The sequence below is a fragment of the Larimichthys crocea genome, chromosome III (genome assembly GCF_000972845.2).
Source record: "Larimichthys crocea isolate SSNF chromosome III, L_crocea_2.0, whole genome shotgun sequence".
Taxonomy (NCBI): domain Eukaryota; kingdom Metazoa; phylum Chordata; class Actinopteri; family Sciaenidae; genus Larimichthys; species Larimichthys crocea.
In genome coordinates, this window is record NC_040013.1 from 6,118,502 (window position 1) to 6,136,756 (window position 18,255).

General features: G+C 41.5%; 1 protein-coding gene across 12 annotated transcripts in view; it reads left to right on the forward strand.

Moving 5' to 3' along the window:
- mark2b (MAP/microtubule affinity-regulating kinase 2b) overlaps window positions 1-17,737 on the forward strand; it is a 48,893-nt gene extending 31,156 nt beyond the window's left edge. For 5 of the 12 annotated variants that reach the window (XM_027277453.1, XM_027277447.1, XM_027277455.1 and 2 more), the window contains exons 16-22: window positions 1,717-1,863; window positions 6,300-6,566; window positions 9,166-9,192; window positions 12,751-12,789; window positions 13,520-13,626; window positions 15,194-15,539; window positions 17,625-17,737. In XM_027277453.1, coding sequence (XP_027133254.1) covers window positions 1,717-1,863; window positions 6,300-6,566; window positions 9,166-9,192; window positions 12,751-12,789; window positions 13,520-13,626; window positions 15,194-15,539; window positions 17,625-17,631 — 940 coding nt within the window. In that variant the 3' untranslated portion in view covers window positions 17,632-17,737. The remainder of the gene's footprint in view (window positions 1-1,716; window positions 1,864-6,299; window positions 6,567-9,165; window positions 9,193-12,750; window positions 12,790-13,519; window positions 13,627-15,193; window positions 15,540-17,624) is intronic. The other 7 variants (XM_027277457.1, XM_027277458.1, XM_027277449.1 and 4 more) reach the window with 6 other exon arrangements.
- The last annotated feature ends 518 nt before the right edge of the window (window positions 17,738-18,255 follow it).

An 18,255-nucleotide genomic window follows, 5' to 3' on the forward strand; every position in this document is an offset into this window, starting at 1 on the left:
TGTCACACATGCTCAAATTATTGCCACACACTGGGTTGTCCGGTGAATGCAGTTATTTTTTTCCATCACTTGCGGCACTAATCCCTGTCAGAGAGTGTGTGTTTGTTTTCTGTGTGATTACCAGCTGTTTTGTTGACCTCTATAAACGTCCGTCTCTCTCTCTCTCTCTCATTGCTCATTCCTCCTTCAGCCATCTCTCTCCCTGACTGGTACCACTCTGCCCTGTCTCTGACTGTGTTTGTTTCTGTGTGTGGATAAAGTCAAGTCGGAGCTGTCAGTAATGTGCAGAGCTTTGTAGCCCTTAGCAACCTTGCTGATTAAGAGAGAGTTCGGGAAATAGGTGACGGTGTTGTTTTAAGTAAATCAGTAAAATACTCTTTGTGACAAACAGAAGCAGGTTGTAGGAAAGGATGGAACTCTACAGGCAGGTCAAATCTGTAAAACTGTAAGCTCAGAGGTCAGAGCGATTACACCATAACAGGACGGTGAAACAGCCTTGGACATGGACAAAGCTTAACACCTTACCTGTCCATTACTACCTGAAAAAGCGAATAAACAAATATATTTAAGTTAATTTAAACTGTTTGCCTTGAGGGCTGCAATTACACTATTAAAGCCTGACCTATCGCAGACAGGTATTGGCTCACGTGTTATCCAATATGTGCCTGAAACTGTTTTTTTCCTGGCACATGCTGATAGTGATATTATGCTGTCACTGCAAAGTTTATTCAGCAGAGTGAGCCGTGATGTAAGATCTTATAGAGTTTAAAAAAAGTTTTAAAGTTATTTGTTTATAAAACAGCCTTCTGAGGACCGTTTGCACAATCCACATCGAAAAGCTTTTAATCTCAAAAATGATGTTGGTCGCCATATTGATTATTTTTGCTGAACTGTATAAGCTCTCATGTTGAGCCTCTTAAAGTCTATTTTTATCCCAAAAACTCTTGTTTTATTTATTAAGTGTCGTAAGAGGCAGTCTGATGACAGCATGAGTCATGAAATTGTATTTTAGGAATATTTTAGGTTAAAAATCTATACTATATATAACAAAGCTTTATTTGTATGTCACAATTCTTAACAAATAATGTAATGTGCTTTACAAGAGATGAAAAACAAACCCTCCAGATATTCTTAAAATGGAAAACCTTGAGTGGCTGTGCACATTTCTTTAAACCTGGTAACTTGACTTTGTCCACATAATGTGTCATGAGTGTTTTTCAGTCTTCCTAGCTTAGAGAAAAGTGTGTTTAAAGTTGGTCTTTTGTATCAGGAAGATTTTACATGAAAAGATGAAGGCACACTTTGATTGTGGTTTGTTCTTGTTTTTTTTGTCGAACCACGATGAAGCAACTTTAGCAGCAAAAAAGACCAACTTCTCTTCTTGTCCTTTCGCTCTGTGTTTTCTGTCTTTCGGTCTCTATTTCCTCTGTTCTTCCACTTGTGTGTCTGTTCTCTCTGTTCTCTTTCCTGCCTCTCTCCCTCCCCCCTACCCCCTTACTGTGTTTGATAAGTGCTGCTTCTAACCATGCTCCACCTCACCTCCCCGCCCACCTACACACAAACCCCGCCCGGTGTGTGTGACTGTGTATGTATGCTCGTACGTATGTTTGATTTATGTGACTTTTCTGTGTGTTCGTCGTGTGTGTGTGTGTGTGTGTGTGTGTGTGTGTGCATTGGGCGGGGCACTCCTCCTGTTCCTCCCCCCCACCCTCCCAGCCTAAACACTCCGGGCTCCCGTGCCTCCACTGCCTCGGCCGCTGCCGTCCTCTCATCCTCCTCATCCTCCTCGCGTTCCCGCCACCACAAGTCCCTGTCCTCCTCCAATCATCCATGCCCCTCTGACCTGCACGCACCACGGCCCAGGCAAGTCTCTCCTGCACTCACTCTCACTCTCTCTCTCACACACACACACACACACACACACACACACACACACACAGAGGCAGACAGCCCCCAAAGCCCCTTCAACCACAGATCATCATCCTTCCCGCAAGAACTCGGAAGGACAGAGAGGAAAAAGGAGAGATGAAATGATTTGTTGGCTCTGAAACCCTCAACTGCTACTACATCAAAGTGACAGCACCAACTTTTTTTTGTCTTTTTGGAAAAAATAAAAGCACTTTGATTACTTTTTATACTTGCTGTGACAAATCCTGGCACCCAGCAGTGGCCACGTTGCCAATATTTCCCCCCCTAAATAATGAAATGGATCAAAGAGGTTGATTTTCATCCCCAAAGACTTTATTTTTTTATATATATAACACAAACAGCTGTGCTTGTCAACAGTCACCTCACATACATATTCCGTTTCTGTATCTCATTTATTCTCAGATATTTTAGACCTTTTTGGTTTAAATAGTCTTTTTAATAAGTTTAGAATTTAAGGAGTCTGACCATGTCTACACATATATATACGTTTACCACTACAACCCAACATTTCGAACACCAGTTATCATAGACTTAGAGTTACTTAGCAACAGTCAGGATTGTGTAGATCGTGGCACTCGGAAAGCTATACAAGCCCAACTCAGTGTGGAGACGTTGACATATCTTGTCTTTGGCCAATCACTCACTCTCAGGCCTCACATTTACCCAGTCGACCATAACTGAGCCGTCAGAGCTTCGAGAACAAGATGAACAGGTTTTTTATTGTACTGCACCCCTGACAGACGGACAAGTTTTTTTTTTTCTGCTTTTTTGTTTTCTGGCAGCCAATAAAACAAACAAATTGAGAGGACAGATATTTATGGAGCAGCAGAGATTAGGTATCCACACGCAGAGGTCTCAATGGCTAATAAACGTGAGTGCAGGCTTGATGATGAGGTGTGCTATACATCTGCCTCCTAAGTCAAAGAAACCGAATACAGAAAACAAGTTGCGTGAGATGGCACTTCCTAGAAAGTTTCTGTTGACATTACAGGATAGAAGTCTTATGTCAGCTTATGAATGACCTAAAGGTTATAGAAAGCTTTAAAATATAGTTTTAATATAGTTTTTTAAAAATATATTAGGAAAATTAGGAAAATATATAGGAAAGAAAGAAAAACGTCCTTGATTCTCCAGCTAGCTTTTCAGCCTGCAAAATGGCATTAGTGGGAGTCTTTGTCAAAGGTTGCTGCCTGAATGTTGGACATCATCATGATGATTTGTAAAAAAAAAAAAAAAAAGTCTGTTCCTATTTTATGCAAATCAGAGCTTAAAATAAAATGTTTTAAATAACTGCAGGCAAAGATGTTCTCCCTATAAATAGATAGACAACAGTAATTACACTTGTCATAATCATAAAAATACCCCAATGTCTTGCTCATTCGGCATCTCAAGGGACCAATTAAGACATTTAACTAAATTTTGAACTCAGTTTCATCAGGAATTGACAGAACTATGGCTTTCATCACCAGATTATCCGAGCTAATTGTCATTTTAACTATTGATGCATAAACCTGCCTCAGTGAGCCTCACTCACCTGTATAGTCTACCTAGACTGGTAGGCTATGCAGTTGCAGTGGTTTAAAAAAAACAAACAAAAAAAACTCTTGTTTGCATCATTGTGTATTTAAAAAATATGCTCTGGGGAGAACCAGACAAAATGCAGATGTAATAATTGTGTTGATGCATGTCTGTATAAACTGTAATATTGTTCCTGTTTGGTTTTCTGACCTGTTGTGTTTGTGGACAAAAGGATTTTCCCTGGCGTGTACAAGTGAATATCAATGTAAAGAAGTGCAGAAGGTTCCCTTCTCTGTCATACAGTTTCAATCTGCTGTGTAAACCCTTCTCAGTTATGAAGTTGCCTGGGAAAACCCCGTCTTCATCTATTAAGCGTCAACTATACTGTGTTATAACAGTAATGACCTGACTGTGGCTTGTTGGTCATCTGCGTGTACTCTGCGTGTGTGTGTTACTGTCTACGTTCTCAGTTTGTGTGTGTTGCTTTGTTGTCTAGCTCGCCCGTTCGACAGTGTCTGTTTGAAGGGCTGCTTTGATATTTTGAGTTTTAGTCTTCTCTCTTTTCCCTCCTGCCAGCAATGTCACAATACAGGGTGAAAGGTCTGTGAATATGTTCCTCAGCTACCTTAAACACTGTCTGAAGCTGAACTCATATGCCATTTGCACAGACACAGACCCCCACCCTTTTTGTGACAGTTGTCTAGTGAAAAAAAAAGCACCCCCCCCCCCCCCTGCAAATGTCAGGCTAAAATTCCAGCAGAGCAAATGTCAAGGTGGCCCTCTGGCTGTATGTAGTTTTGTCTGCTCCATGTTGAAGTCTTGTTCTGTTGCATGCGTCGTTCAGCAGTGAGCTTGGGCTGTTCAGAACCTGGTTGGGAACGCTGGAGAGAAGGTACCGCTCCAACACATAGACTGTTCCGTGAGTGAGGAAATAGGCACCCATCCATTCCTGTTTTATTTATATCCAGCTGTCCCCAAATACCCTCCTGGAAAAACTTCCTCAAATGCTCATTCTCAACAAGTTGTTGAAAGTCATGTAAATGACCTGACTTTCAACAACTTGTTTTACAGCATGTGTATTCATGTACAGTAATGAAGCAAGCAGTGCTGCAAACAGGCAGCTCCACAGTCGTATAAAGTAGATGTGCAGCCTACTACACGCTAATCAATTAATGCCCAGTATGAAAATCAGCTGCACCATAGTGAGACATCCACCTCATGCCACCACGCCTGGTCTTCTTTAGATACTTCTAGTCTGTCGCTATTTTCCTGAAATTTGTGAGTGACACTTGAAATGTTTTTATAATTTTATATAACAAATTGGAAAATATCAAAGCTATTATAAATATCTAATCAGCAGTCATCTTCATATCTAATGTGTCACACTGGTCCCCACTAATCTGCCTGATCCAGCCTTTCTTTCCTTGCATCTGTATCCATAGGAGAACTCTGAGTGTGTGTGTGTTTTATGTATACTTCTTCCTGGGTGCAGAACTTAAACACATTCACGTCAAATTAAAGGATGTGTTAACGATGTTCATCACCGAGCTCGACTGTAAACTTGAAAACTGAAGAGCCTCTTCATTTTCGAGTGTTTCGAGGCCCTGCATGGGACTGTTTTTGGGTTGTTGTTTTTTTAATCGCTCAGCAACACATATAGTGCCTTTTTTTTTTAAGTAATTTTTCAGCTACTCATCCGTGAAAGGAGAAAAATCAGCCTTTATATGATACGCATCAAACAGTAACAATATAAAAAAAAAAAAGGCTTTCACTAGAAGTGGAAACTACAAGATTACAGATTGTGCCTCTTTGTTGATGTGTAATGTTATTTTCCATAGCAACAGATACAATACAGAGGCTGTAATGTTAGACTACAGATTGGCAGTGATGGCATGTTTCTTTACAGATCAGTTGTTAGTTGTAATGTCTAGTCTAGAAAAAGAGACAGTGATTTCGGCAAGTGAGATATTATAATAAATAATAAACCGAACTTGTTTTGGTTAATGGTGGGCAACGCACATGCATGTTTAAGACTAACAAATACAATTACAGAGCCACCTTAGAGTATCCTGCACCTGCAACATTTGTGTTGTTACGTGGTGTCCCAGTCCCATTGCAGCTGTCTTCAGTGGATTGTCCATCGATATTCAGATCTCTATTTATTATTCTATCTGTATTTCTCACTCTGTATCTGTTTTGTCTTTCAGTGTGTGTTTGTGTGTGTGCTCGTGTTTGCCACCTGCTGCAGGTGTAGTAGTGCTACATGCTGTCATGGAAGATGCATGCACACATATTTACAAAGCAAATGCAAGCTTTAGCCTTTAGCACCAGTGTTAGCCTCATATGTGTGTGTCAAAAGAGAGAGCTTGGAGGTTTATAATACTTTGCCCTATGGCTGAGGCAAAGAGGATTAACTGTGTGTATCTGCGTGTGTGTCAGTGACCTGATGTTGCCCTAAATATTGACTTGGCTGACTTTATGGATTATATGAAACATCAGGCTGAGCAGACGATCAAACATAGATACTTTTATGACTTGCACTTAGGTAAGTAAGACATGAGAAGGAAGTGATTTTAGTTTTTCTAACTGTGTTTCTCTCCCACACCCCTCTTTACTCCTCCTTCTCTTTTTGTATCTTCCGTCTTCTCTTCTGTCTACTTCTCTCCTCCTTCGTCACCTCCTACACCCCACTTTGTTCATTTGTCTTTCATACATAATTTCCTGCTTTCTCCTCTCCAATCTCCGTCACTTGGAATTCTTCATTTTCACCTCCTCTTCTCTCTCCAATCTTTCCGCACCTCTTTCTTCTCTACATCCACTTCCCCACTTTTTCCTCTACATTTCCTCTGCAGCGCCCCAACTCAGCGGGCACCCGTTGCCTCCCCGTCTGCCCACAACATCAGCAGCGCTGCCGCGTCCGACCGCCCCAACTTCAACCGAGGGGTGGGCATCCGCAGCACATTCCACGCAGGACAGCAGCGGGGCGCCCGGGACCAGCAGGGCTCTGCCTACACCGGCGGGCCCGCGTCCCCGTCACTGTCACATGGCAACAGCCAGGCCCGGAGGACACACGGCGCCACCGGGATTTTCAGCAAGTTCACATCCAAGTTTGTACGCAGGTGAGTGAAAAGAGAAGCAGGAGCATGGGAAAATGGGAAGGGTGACTAGTTAAGACTGTACTCTGTGGTCGTGCTGTTAAAGAGGGGGAGGAAGCTGTGGGACAGATAGGACAGGCGAGGAGAGGCTATGTGGCAGAAGGAGAAACTTCATAGCTTCTTAAATGCAAAGCAGTTGTGGTAGCAGCTGTTCTGCTTATTATCCAGCTACTTTGCAGCACAAGTACAGTTTAAAGTTTTTTCTGAGTATTGAGGTTTGAGCCCAAAACAGAAAATAACCGGGTTTACGTCGCAAGTCATTTCATGTGCTCATTTCCTTTCCGGAACAACATACTGTACGTCCATGTCATCACTGGGTTTCAGAGTATTTCTTTAAAGGGGCCGGTCTCATCCCATCCCTATCACTGGACTTGTGCTGATCTGTAACTCTGCTGGGAGTAGAAAGGGAGAGGAAAGGGAACAGCTGTGTCTGCTCTATAATTTTGTTTGAAGCAGCGGTGACTGAGGAGTAATTTTGGTTTTGGTTCCGCGTCTGGCCCAGTTTTCCTCTAGTGCAGGTTGCTAAAACTGCTCTCATGGGTACCTGGTTGTAATGAAAGCTAAACTTGTTTTTTATATATATATGTATATTTTTTTTTTGCTCTGGAAGTGGAGTCTCGCTTTGATCCAACTCTACTCTGTAAATACAGTGAGGTGAAGACAGCACTTTGTGGTTATGAGAGGATTGGAGGGAAAAGTCTGCATAGTAATATAGTAAATACCAACTCTTGTGACCTAGACTGATAATTTTGCTTGCTGATTTTGGCCTTTGACAAAAACAGTAGTAAAAAAAACATCAACACAAAAAAATAGATTTTGACAAACATGAGATGAGGACAGCGATGAGTTATGTTAAACAATACTCATGAGGAATTAGATTATATGGTGAGTGTTTACAGCAGCAGGAAGGCGAGATAGAATCAAAATAAATGGCAGTCCACATATTTTTAATAATGGAGGAAGTGCAGCAGTGTGACTCATTGATGTGTTTGGTAATATTTTCTATCCTGTTACGTTACACTGCCACTAAAAGCTACAGACGTGTATTATACATATACATTACATATTCTGACTGAGGAAAATTCTGAATTATGTTGAATAACAAGGCAGATATCATTCACAAAATGTTTGATCTGAACCGTGTATGAAGGGCGATGGAGTCTGTACGCAGCTGAGTCAGAAAGAGAAAAGTAGGAGCTGCGAGGCGGACTGGCATATTCTAATCGGAGGCCGCTGTCAGAGTGGAAGACGTGGAGGAGAGGAGGTGACAGGAAGTGAGGGCTTAGGGTGGCAGAGACTGAAAAGAGGAAGCTCGAGGTGAGCAACGAAATGGGAGAGCAGATATGGTTGATAGTTTCATTGTCACTGCTGCTGCTGCAGTGTCACCAGCCAGACCAGAGATTCATTATGAACGGTTGAAATGCGAGCAAGGAAAGAGAAGGAGAGTGTACGGTTGTATTTTTGGTGGGAAAAAAAAAAGGTAGGAATTGAGAATGATTGAGTGTCTCGCCCGCATGCGTGGGTGTTGGTGTAGAGCTGGTGTAAGAGGCGGAGGTACAGGCGCAGCCACACTTTAGGCCTCCCACTCAGAGATACTGTAGCTCCGTGGCGACAGTATCCATGGTTACACCGGAGATATCACTTTTCCCTCAACTATAAATACCGCTAGTGGGGACACCTTGACACACATGCACACCACCACCACCACACACACACACAACTTGGCGTGCTGTTAGGAAGTAGAGGTGGTAGAAACAAGAGAGATTGTGTTGCATTTGTACGGTTTGACCAAACACACACACACACACACATACATATATATACTCTAAAGCTGTGTGTTTTATTAACATATCATATAACCTCACCTCTGCACTTTACCGCTTGGTCTGGAGAGTGATATTTCTCTGCCCTTCAAACACATCAGTGTGTGTATACGTGTGAGCGTGTGTGTGAAGGAGATTAAGTTACTCAATGTGTGTTAGAAGATTAAGTTGTTGCCTAACCTGTGCTTTTTCATCTGAAATGTGTCTTTGTGTGTGTCTTTTTTTTTTTTTCTCTTTCTCTTTTTTGAAAACTTTGTATCACGTTTGAACTTGTCACCTCACAAACACTTCTTTTCAGGGTCACCCAGGACTGCTCCGTATGTGGAGGAGCGCTTCATTTGATGTTAGGAAGGTGGGGCGGGGTGTTCAAACAGGGGTCTCTGTGTGGAATTTTCCCCACTGAGCTCATTAAATCCCTCTAAGGTGCTCTGGTGTGCATTTAATAATGCCTGTTCACACATTCACACCAATAATTCCCACATTTAATCACATTCAGATTGAAAGTAGACACTGATTCTCTTTTTTGTTGTTGTTGTTTTTCATTTTTTGGTTATTTTAATGTTGGTTGTGCTTGCTGCTTCAATCCCGAGTGAGCCTGGTTCATGTTGGACTTTTTTATTTTATTTTTGTGTTTGCTACTCATAGGGCAGCTTGTCTTTTACAGGAAAGTCATAAATCTATACGTTTTTATACAAACGTTTGTTTCTCTTTCTTTCTTTATCCCTCTTTTGTTTTTGTAGAAATCTCTCGTTCAGGTTTCCGAGAAGGTAGGCAACACCCCCAACGTTAAATTATATAACCCCTTTGATATATATACATATATTCTCTTCTTCAAATATATTTTTACATATATATATATTTCCTCCCCTTTTGGTGTTTCGTGCAGCTTTTTGTTGAAATCCTCCTTTTGTGCCTTGAGCCTTTTCTCCTCCTTTTTTTCTGTGGACTTGGACTTTTTATTTTTGAGCCTTCTGGTTTTGAGTGCCGTGTTTTGGCCCATTTGTATTTATTCATTTTTTTTTATTTATTCTTTTACTAACTTTTCCCCCTCACCCAGCCACCAACTCACCGAACTCATTCTCCAGCATCATCGTCATCATCACGCGGCACAATAACACCTCACTTCCTCTTCGTCCCTCCATCGTCCCTCCCATCCACCTACGTCTTCCTCATCCTCACCACCCCTCCTCCCCTTTCCATTTATTTACCATGTAAAGTGTGTGTGAGTTCGTATCACCCTGTAGTGTCCCAGATTTAGGTCGAGTCTTAATGATGCGATAGATCAAACTACTCCCCTCTAATGCATCATTTCAGATCATAATCATTTCAGAGCTTCAGATGCAGTTAAAGTTGTCCCTCTTTTGAGCTTATTGGAGATCTTCCTCTCCAAAAACCAGTGAGGTATTAGTATAAAATGTCATCATGTGAAGAGTCCTTCACTAAGTTTTAGAAGAATATGAGAAAGAAAAGAAGCCCAGAGGTAGTTTTCTGTTTATTAGGGTACTGTGAGCAGGTGTCTTTTATTTTTAGTCTTGCTGTGTCACTTTGTACAGGAGTCTTTAATATTGCTAACCATTAGCCAAGCTAACGCCACTTACCAAACCCTCCAAACCATCACCCATCTCACCTCTCTGCTTCCATCAGTTTGGTCACAAAATAATCAGGTTTCCATTGGCCGTAGAGGGCTGGTGTTTTTAGCTTCTTCTGGTGTACGTTTGTGATCCCGCAGGGGAAGTCATTTGTTATGTCCCTGGCTGTAGTTGGTAGTTTTCAGACGGAGGTAGAGAGGAGGAGAGGACCCAGGAGGGACGGGGCTGCAGTGTTTTCTCAGGCTGCACTCTTTTCTGGAGGCTGCACTCTTCTTTCCTTTCATCGCTCTGTTCTCACTCTGGCACTGGCTCTCTAACAGCAGCAGCAACAGAACTGGATGGCTTTGACCTACTCTGGCTGGAAAAGACCTTTATACTGTGGACACACACACACACACACACACACAGATGACACATCATGCATATATTCATACTGACACACCCGAACATTTCCATAAAAACACATCTCTCCGTGTTCATGTAGATTTTTGCACTATATGCAGATGCTAAACACACAATGACACATTTTCCATTCATATATGCACATGCTAAACACACATTCACAACCACATTTATCTCACACACACACACACACACACACACACACACACACACACACTCACACACACTTGCACACACTTGCTTTCGAGTGTGTTGGCTGCTTTTTACCAGCAGGTTGAGCAATTTTCTTTTAATCTGGACTATTGCTCCACCTGGTGGTTAGATGTTGTAATGCTGTTTTATTATCAGTGTTATGATGAACTACCTTTCAGTTTTTCTAGATAGGTAGCAATGCCTTTGGGCTATTTAAGGATTCTCATAAATCATAATAATATATAATTAATTTGCCTTTTAAAAATATATATATATATATATTATATATATGTGGCATTATTATGTTTCTGAGTATATAAATAGACTCAAGTTACATGTATTTACATGTATGCAGTGGGCAGTGAAAGTTTGATATATTTGGGTTAATCAACATTTTAGTCCTTAGTTTCCTCTTGATTTCGCAGCACCCCTCCTCTGGGAGCCATTTTGCATCCCTTCATGTTTAGCTAAATCATACAGGGCATGCAAAATGGCACAAACAACTTAATTTTACATTGTTGACCAGTTTACTTTTATTATTTAAGAACTCCTCGTCTAACTTTTCTCCACTGCTTCCACTTGTCATTTCCCATGTGCTCTATTTTTAATCATGTTTCTGTTGCAGGAGATATTTTACATGATGTGTTTGGTTATTATTTCTAATGGGGCAAAACAGGATCATTGTCTTTTTCCTAAAACGGATTGAATTTCAGAGCATACGTGTTGAATTTGTCATGTGTCACTTTCCTTCCATTGTCTGCATGTGTCTTGCTGTTTGTCTGTCTTTGTGTCTCTGTTATCGTCGACTTTGTCCAATTTGTGTGTCTTCTGTCTCGTCTGCTGGTATGAGAGAGTGTGTGTGTGTGTGTGTGTTACATAGGAGTTATACAGGCAGTTACAGCGCTGTTTTAAGAGTGTGTGTGTCAAACAGACTCTGTGTAGATCCAATGTTACTAATACAGGATTTAACGCAGTGCTGGGATCATTAATGCTCCTAACCTCCTCTAGCCGCACGATTCGCCGTCACCATGCCGACCGTTCTGTTCCAAACCATCCTGTTTCAAAATCCATTTCACATTTTATTCCCAACATTACCTCTTTGTCAGAATGCCATCCATTACGAGTCATTCCTTTCAGCTCCACCACGTTGGAAATACTTAAAGTTCGATCCAAAATAAACCATGACGCCTTGAAGTATACTTCATATACTTTTTGTCCAAACTTTTCATTTAATTTGAACCAAATCGATAACCCGCTCCACACCTGTTCTCTTTCATCCGTCACTTTCTTCTGGCCCATCCTGCAGCTGATTGCACCACCTATTTGTAACCTCCAACATAGCCTTGTTAATAATCACAGCGTTTATTAAGTGGAGTTTATTCACTCATTAAAACTGATTGCACCACACACATTAGAGATCAGTGGTTACAAAATATTTACACCTGTTAACTGGCAGGCGTAACTGTTAGCTATCTAACTCTAACTAACCAGTTTAGCTGTTTCCCAAAATTTTCACAATGTACCTCAAATGATGAAATGTTAAATCCTAATAATGTTATTTGTCCTCTTTGTGTAAGGCACATGATTTCTCCATATAAGTATGTTACAATTCATGTGACACAAGTGACTTCCTGTTCGCACATATGATTGCTTTTGATTGGAACTGCTATAAATGTTTCCTAGCAACTAATTCACCGTGAAAGTCAGAACTAGCTCAGACACTCCTTTGTGTTTTAATGGTGCAGTCCAATTTAATCACTTGTTTGAAACCAGTAGAATGTAGGAAGGACTTTACACATGAACTTGGTATGAATAGCTGGTGCAACTCAGTCCTTGACTCATCTTTTCAACCCATTCAACACTCATGACGCCTCCTCAGTGAGGAGCTGTGATGAAGTGGACTGGCATTGACCTGCATTGTGGGCTGTGAAGTCCCCAGTTGGCTCTGGACTTGAATTTGAGCAGTTGGAGTGGAAATTAGACATTTGGCATCGGCGCACGACGAGGTTGGATTGGAACATTCAGGCAGGCATGGCGAACAGCGCGACTGTGTTCAGCCAGCTGATTTTACTTTCTGTTTAAAGAGTCCAGTTGTTGCCCTTAGCCCTCAAAAAGACTAAACTTGTGTTGATTTTTCTCGAGGAGTCCGTATGAGGGAGAGGGTCGGGATGAGGGGAGCAGGTGAGATACAGAACGGCCCGATAAACCGAAAACCCTACAAAACCCCCCAGACTCTACCAAAAACCGCCTGCCAATCAGTAGACTGGAGCCAATCAGTAGATGATCTCTGAGCTTGTTGTGAATGGCTGGGAGAGGGGGGCTCGAGCTGGGATGTAATTGGTTGGTGATGGTGATAACGGCTTAACCAATCATGGGACGGGAGATTCAGCAGTGAATGGTAGCATCCCAGAGAGTGCTGGTGTGGAGGTTGACCTGCATGATGATGGTGGTGTGTGTGTGTGATGGAAAATCGTAATCGAAGTACCCAAATGTGTGTTTGTGTGCAAACAGACTTGAAATTCACTGAGTCTAACACGGATAGAAATCCACACGCTTCAGTAATCTGAGAGACGTGCACACACAAACACACACAGGGGTACTTAAAAGAAATTTTGCTTTTTGTCTTCATTCATTTCCATGTCCTCATCATCTCCCTCTTCCTCTCAATCATTCCTCCATTTCTCCCTCCTTCTTCCCTCCCTTTTTTGTCTCTGCTTTTAAATAATCCTCTCAATTCTCACACTTTTATTCTTTTTCTCTCTTTGCTTATCTCGTCCTCTTTCCTGTCTCCCTGCCTCTCCTGTTCTTCACTTTATCTCTTCCTACCCTGTTCTCTCTTTATCTGTCCTTTCTTTCCTCTCCTCTTTGTCTTCCTCTGCCTCTCTCCTCCACCCTCCCATCCCTCACACAGATCTATGCTGAGCAGTACAGTGGACAAGTCAGAGAAGACGTCCGGTGTTCTCTCCTCCTCTTCCAACAATGATGAGAACAACTCCTCACCAGGATCTGGTAACACTGGTATGTTGTGTACTTTTATTACTGATTGTGAATTGTGTCACAAATCAGAGACTTAACAGTCACTGGTAGACTCTTTTTGCCCAGTAATCCATCTTAAAATCCAATCGTCTTGCCATGTTGCTACTGTGGTTTATTTTCAAGATGAGGAATAATTTCTTAATACTAATTAGTAATTTCTTGACAAAGGAATTCATTAAAAGAGCTTGATATTAGAGGTGAAAAGTGTAAAAGACTGCTGCTTTGAGCACTCTAAGGACCGACTATGAACACCTGTGTTTTATCCTCACTTTTGGACATCACAGAGAGTCCAGGCTAAATGACAGCTGTTTGTCTGCATAAAAGAAAAAAGAAACGCATAATAAAATGACCCAAGGCCCAGCAGTAGCATAAATATGTAAAAATAAAATGGGGCCAAGCATAGACCTTTGAGGTACTCCATAACTTTGATTATCTTAGATGAGACAATTTAAACCTTGTCAAATCTTGTCATGCTGCTACTGTGGCTCATTTTGATTCAAGCTGAGGAATAATTCTGAAGTACTAATTAGTATTTTCTTGACAAATTAATGAAACAAAAGACGTTACAACTAAATTCTTAGTATGCAGCTTGATATTAGAGGTGGAAAGTGTGAGACTGCTGCTTTGAGCACTAATAACACCTGTGTTTTATCTTGGATTAAATTTTGGAACATCACAGAGGGCAGACAGGATAGTTGACAGCTGTTTGTCTGCTTAAAAGTGTAAAGATATAATAAAACCATCCAAGGCCCAGCAGTAGCATAAAGATGTGAAAATAAAATGGGGCCAAGCATAGACCCTTGAGGTACTCCATATAAGATAAGTTCATTCATCAAGTAGTCAACAAACTGAAACTTGTATTAGTTTACTCATCTGCTGGTTCTAGCTTTTCAAATCTGGATTTTGAAGAGTTGCTTCCACCGTTTTACATAATTTTATATATAATAATAATTTTATTGATTAAAAATAAAAGTGAAAACTTGTATTACAACAAAAGAAGCACAAATTAAGGGCCCAGAACCGATCTATCCACATTAGATCTAGTTTCTCAGTGTCATGATAAAATTCACTGAATAAGTCATTTTTGTCTCATCCCTCACAGCAAGGTAGCTGCTGAACAAACGTCAGATTCATGATGCAGTGATGTTTTCATTCTCTATCAGTTATTTTACAAACTAAATGTAACCGAAACACACATCCTGATTCAGTCATACTTCATCCAACCATAACACCATTCAGGTTATGGTAATCAATTCTTCTTCAGACAGTTGTCTTAATGAGGTGTTATATGAGAGAATATTTCAGTCATTATGTGTTCATCTTCATTTTTTATTCTACGCTCGTCTCATTCTTCTTGTTAATGTTTCTAATTCTTCTTTTTCTGCTTTCTTTTCTCTTCCTGTCCTCCGTCACGTTCTCTCATCACTCTTTGCCTCTCACATTTGTTCACTTTGCCTCTTTTATCTCTCTTGTTATTTGTCATGGTTTATTTTGAATCTATCACTGCTATCCATGACTCATCTTCTACCCTCTCCTCCCTGCCCATCAGGTGGCACCGGCACCCCACCTGCCATTGCCAGCCAAAAGGACTCAGCCAAGCCTCGCTCTCTTCGCTTCACGTGGTCCATGAAGACCACGTCGTCCATGGAGCCCGCGGAGATGATGCGCGAGATCCGCAAGGTGCTCGACTCCAACAGCTGCGAGTACGAGCTGCGCGAGCGCTACATGCTGCTGTGCGTGTCGGGCAACCCGGCCCGCGACGACTTCGTCCAGTGGGAGATGGAGGTGTGCAAGCTGCCGCGGCTCTCCCTCAACGGCGTGCGCTTCAAGCGGATCTCAGGCACGTCCATCGCCTTCAAGAACATTGCCTCAAAGATTGCCAACGAGCTCAAACTGTGAGTGCAGAGGAGCAGCGAGGAGAGATGAGATTAAAGGGTGGAGGTGGAGGTGGAGGCGGGAGGGTGATAGTGAGGATGAAGATGCTGTAAGCGGGGTGGGGGGCACTGTGGAGATCAGGAGGTAAGCTAAAGGGTGGGATCACTTTAAAAATAACACGATTGTTATCTGGACAAAGGTCTGAAGTAGGGCTATCGGTTCTCTGAGACTAGAAAACGTTTCTTTTCTAGAAGTTTTGTTCCTTAAGTTCCCGACGCCCTACGATTAGAAACTCTGAGTTCCTCTGAGTTGTGAAGTACTTATAGACCGAGGTCTTCTCTCTTCCCTGCTGTTATTTTATTTTTTTGTCACGTTCTACTTAGACGTTCCACTCTTCTGCATGTCCGATCTGCTCTCTCTTCTTTTTTAGAAGTCACACTTGATCACTTTGACCACTCCTGTCACTTCTTCCTGCTATTTATTCAGTTTTTCTGCACGGTTCTGCTGCCAGGTCTTTTTTTTTGTTTTGTTTTGTTTTGTTTTTTGGGTAGGGGGGAAAAACCGGGTAGAAATGGAGGCTGGATGGAGGACAAGGTGGGCGGGGGAAGAAAAAAAAGAAACTTTCTACTTTCTCTCTGAATTTCTAACAAGTGGTGATGATTGACGGAAGGTTTGGAGCCTTTTTTTGCTGGAAAACTCAAAGAAGTTTTGATTGAATTTGTTCTCCTCCAAAACGGAATGGACTCCAACTGAGCCAGGACTTTGGTTACTAAAGCCCACTGTCTCTCTCACACACACAAACACTCATATACACACACACACACTCATACACACACACACACACACACAGATGGACTTTGGATGGACGAACTCTGCTGTTGTTGGTTCAAGGACCCTCTCCATCCTCCACCTGCCCGCACAAACCTCTCCTCCTGCCCCCAAAATGAACTTTTGAAAAAATCCATCCTTCCACAACTTCACTGCTCCCTTCTCAGACAGACACACACACACACACACACACACACACACACACACCTCCTCCCTCCCTCTGATTTCAAACTGAGCTCAGCACAAACACATCCATCTTTTTTCACTCCCTTCTTCTTCCTCATTTTTAATTTCTCTCGCCGCCATCAAGTCCACGGAGGCCAGTTAAACTTGATGTCGTCATCTATTGTGTTCGGGCTTTAACCCTTCGAGTCCGTACTTGTTTTTTTTTTTCTCCTTTTAGTTACTACTTCTTCTTCTTCTTTTATGGCTTTTAAAAAGAGTTGTGCACTGGAAAAGAGGGGCATCTGGGAAACAGGGGAGGGAAGGACAGTTCATGGACGGGGTTGTTGATGGATTTTATGTTGCCTTTCTTTATAGAATAAAAATTGGGGTTTTGTTTTTGTTGCATACGTCAGCACATAAATGCTCAAATGATTTATTTGTACTTTTTTTTGTTGTTGTTGTTAATGTTGGTATCACTTCGGTTGGCATCATGCCTTCATATCCAGAATGTCAACCCTGAACCGACGCATTTCTTGTCCCTCCCTTCCCCCTCCCCTCCTTTTTATTTCATTCTTTTTTCCTTTGGGTCCGCCCCTCTCATCCCTCTCTCTGCTACACGTTTTCCCAAAGAGCAAACACACACAAAAAAAGGGTGTCTTTGGAGTATGTAACAAACAGTATGTGTGTGTGTGTGTGTGTGTGTGTGTGTGTGTATTCTAAAAAGATCACTGGAAGAAAAAAAAAAGACAAAAAAACAAAAAGAATCGACAAGGACGACGACGAATGGTGAATTATTTTCTTCTACTTTTGATTTGATAATATATTTTTGTGTCGTTGGAAATTTTGGGTTTGTACAGATTTGGATTTTTTTTGGGGAGGGGGAGGGGGAGGGTGTGAAGAGTCACGTTGGATCATATCATTGCTGCCTTTTCAGTGTAGTGCACCTTTAACACACACACACACTTAACGCACAGCTCACACAAAAAGAAAAAGAAAAAACAACCCCACGAGCAAACAGGAGTTCTCGATGTATTTAATGTTGATGGTGGTGACGACTACTGCTCGTTCATCTTCGGCCTTTTTCATGTTTGTTTTTTGTTTCGTTTCGAAAGGCCTTGAATCGGTCCAGGACGGAGAGAGAAAGCAGGAGAAGCATCAAAAGGTTTCTCATATCAGAGCACATGTTCACGTTCAAATAATAAACAAAACAAAACAGAAGAAGCCACTTCCTGTTTCTCTCTCTTTGCGTTGGCGCTCCAGTTTGTCGAAGCAGAAGAAAAAACACACACACACACTCTCATACACTCGGGGGTTAGAGAAAGGGGAAGGCGATGGGGACAACACCGGGTCCCGTCAGCTGGTTGTACCTAACTTAACACTTTTCTTTCTTTCTTTCACGATGACACACTGTCGTTTTATTATTTCTTTCAGTTTTTAATACGTCAGATTTTTCTTTAAAAAGTTGATCATTGTATTAAGGTGCTGGGTATTGGATTCTAATTATTATTCTGGCTGTTGCTGTTATATTATCTCTTTCAGGGTTGATTTTATTTTACATTATTTCGTTTTACATTGCTGTAATTTACATTGATTTTAAATGTGTTTTTGAGCAAACTGTAACTGTAGTGGTGGGTTTGGGGTTGGGAGGGCTGATCAACTCCTGAAAAATGTATTATTTGTTTTTTGTTTTTTTGTGCAAAGACAAAATGATGAAAAATTACAATGATAGTAATAAAAACAATG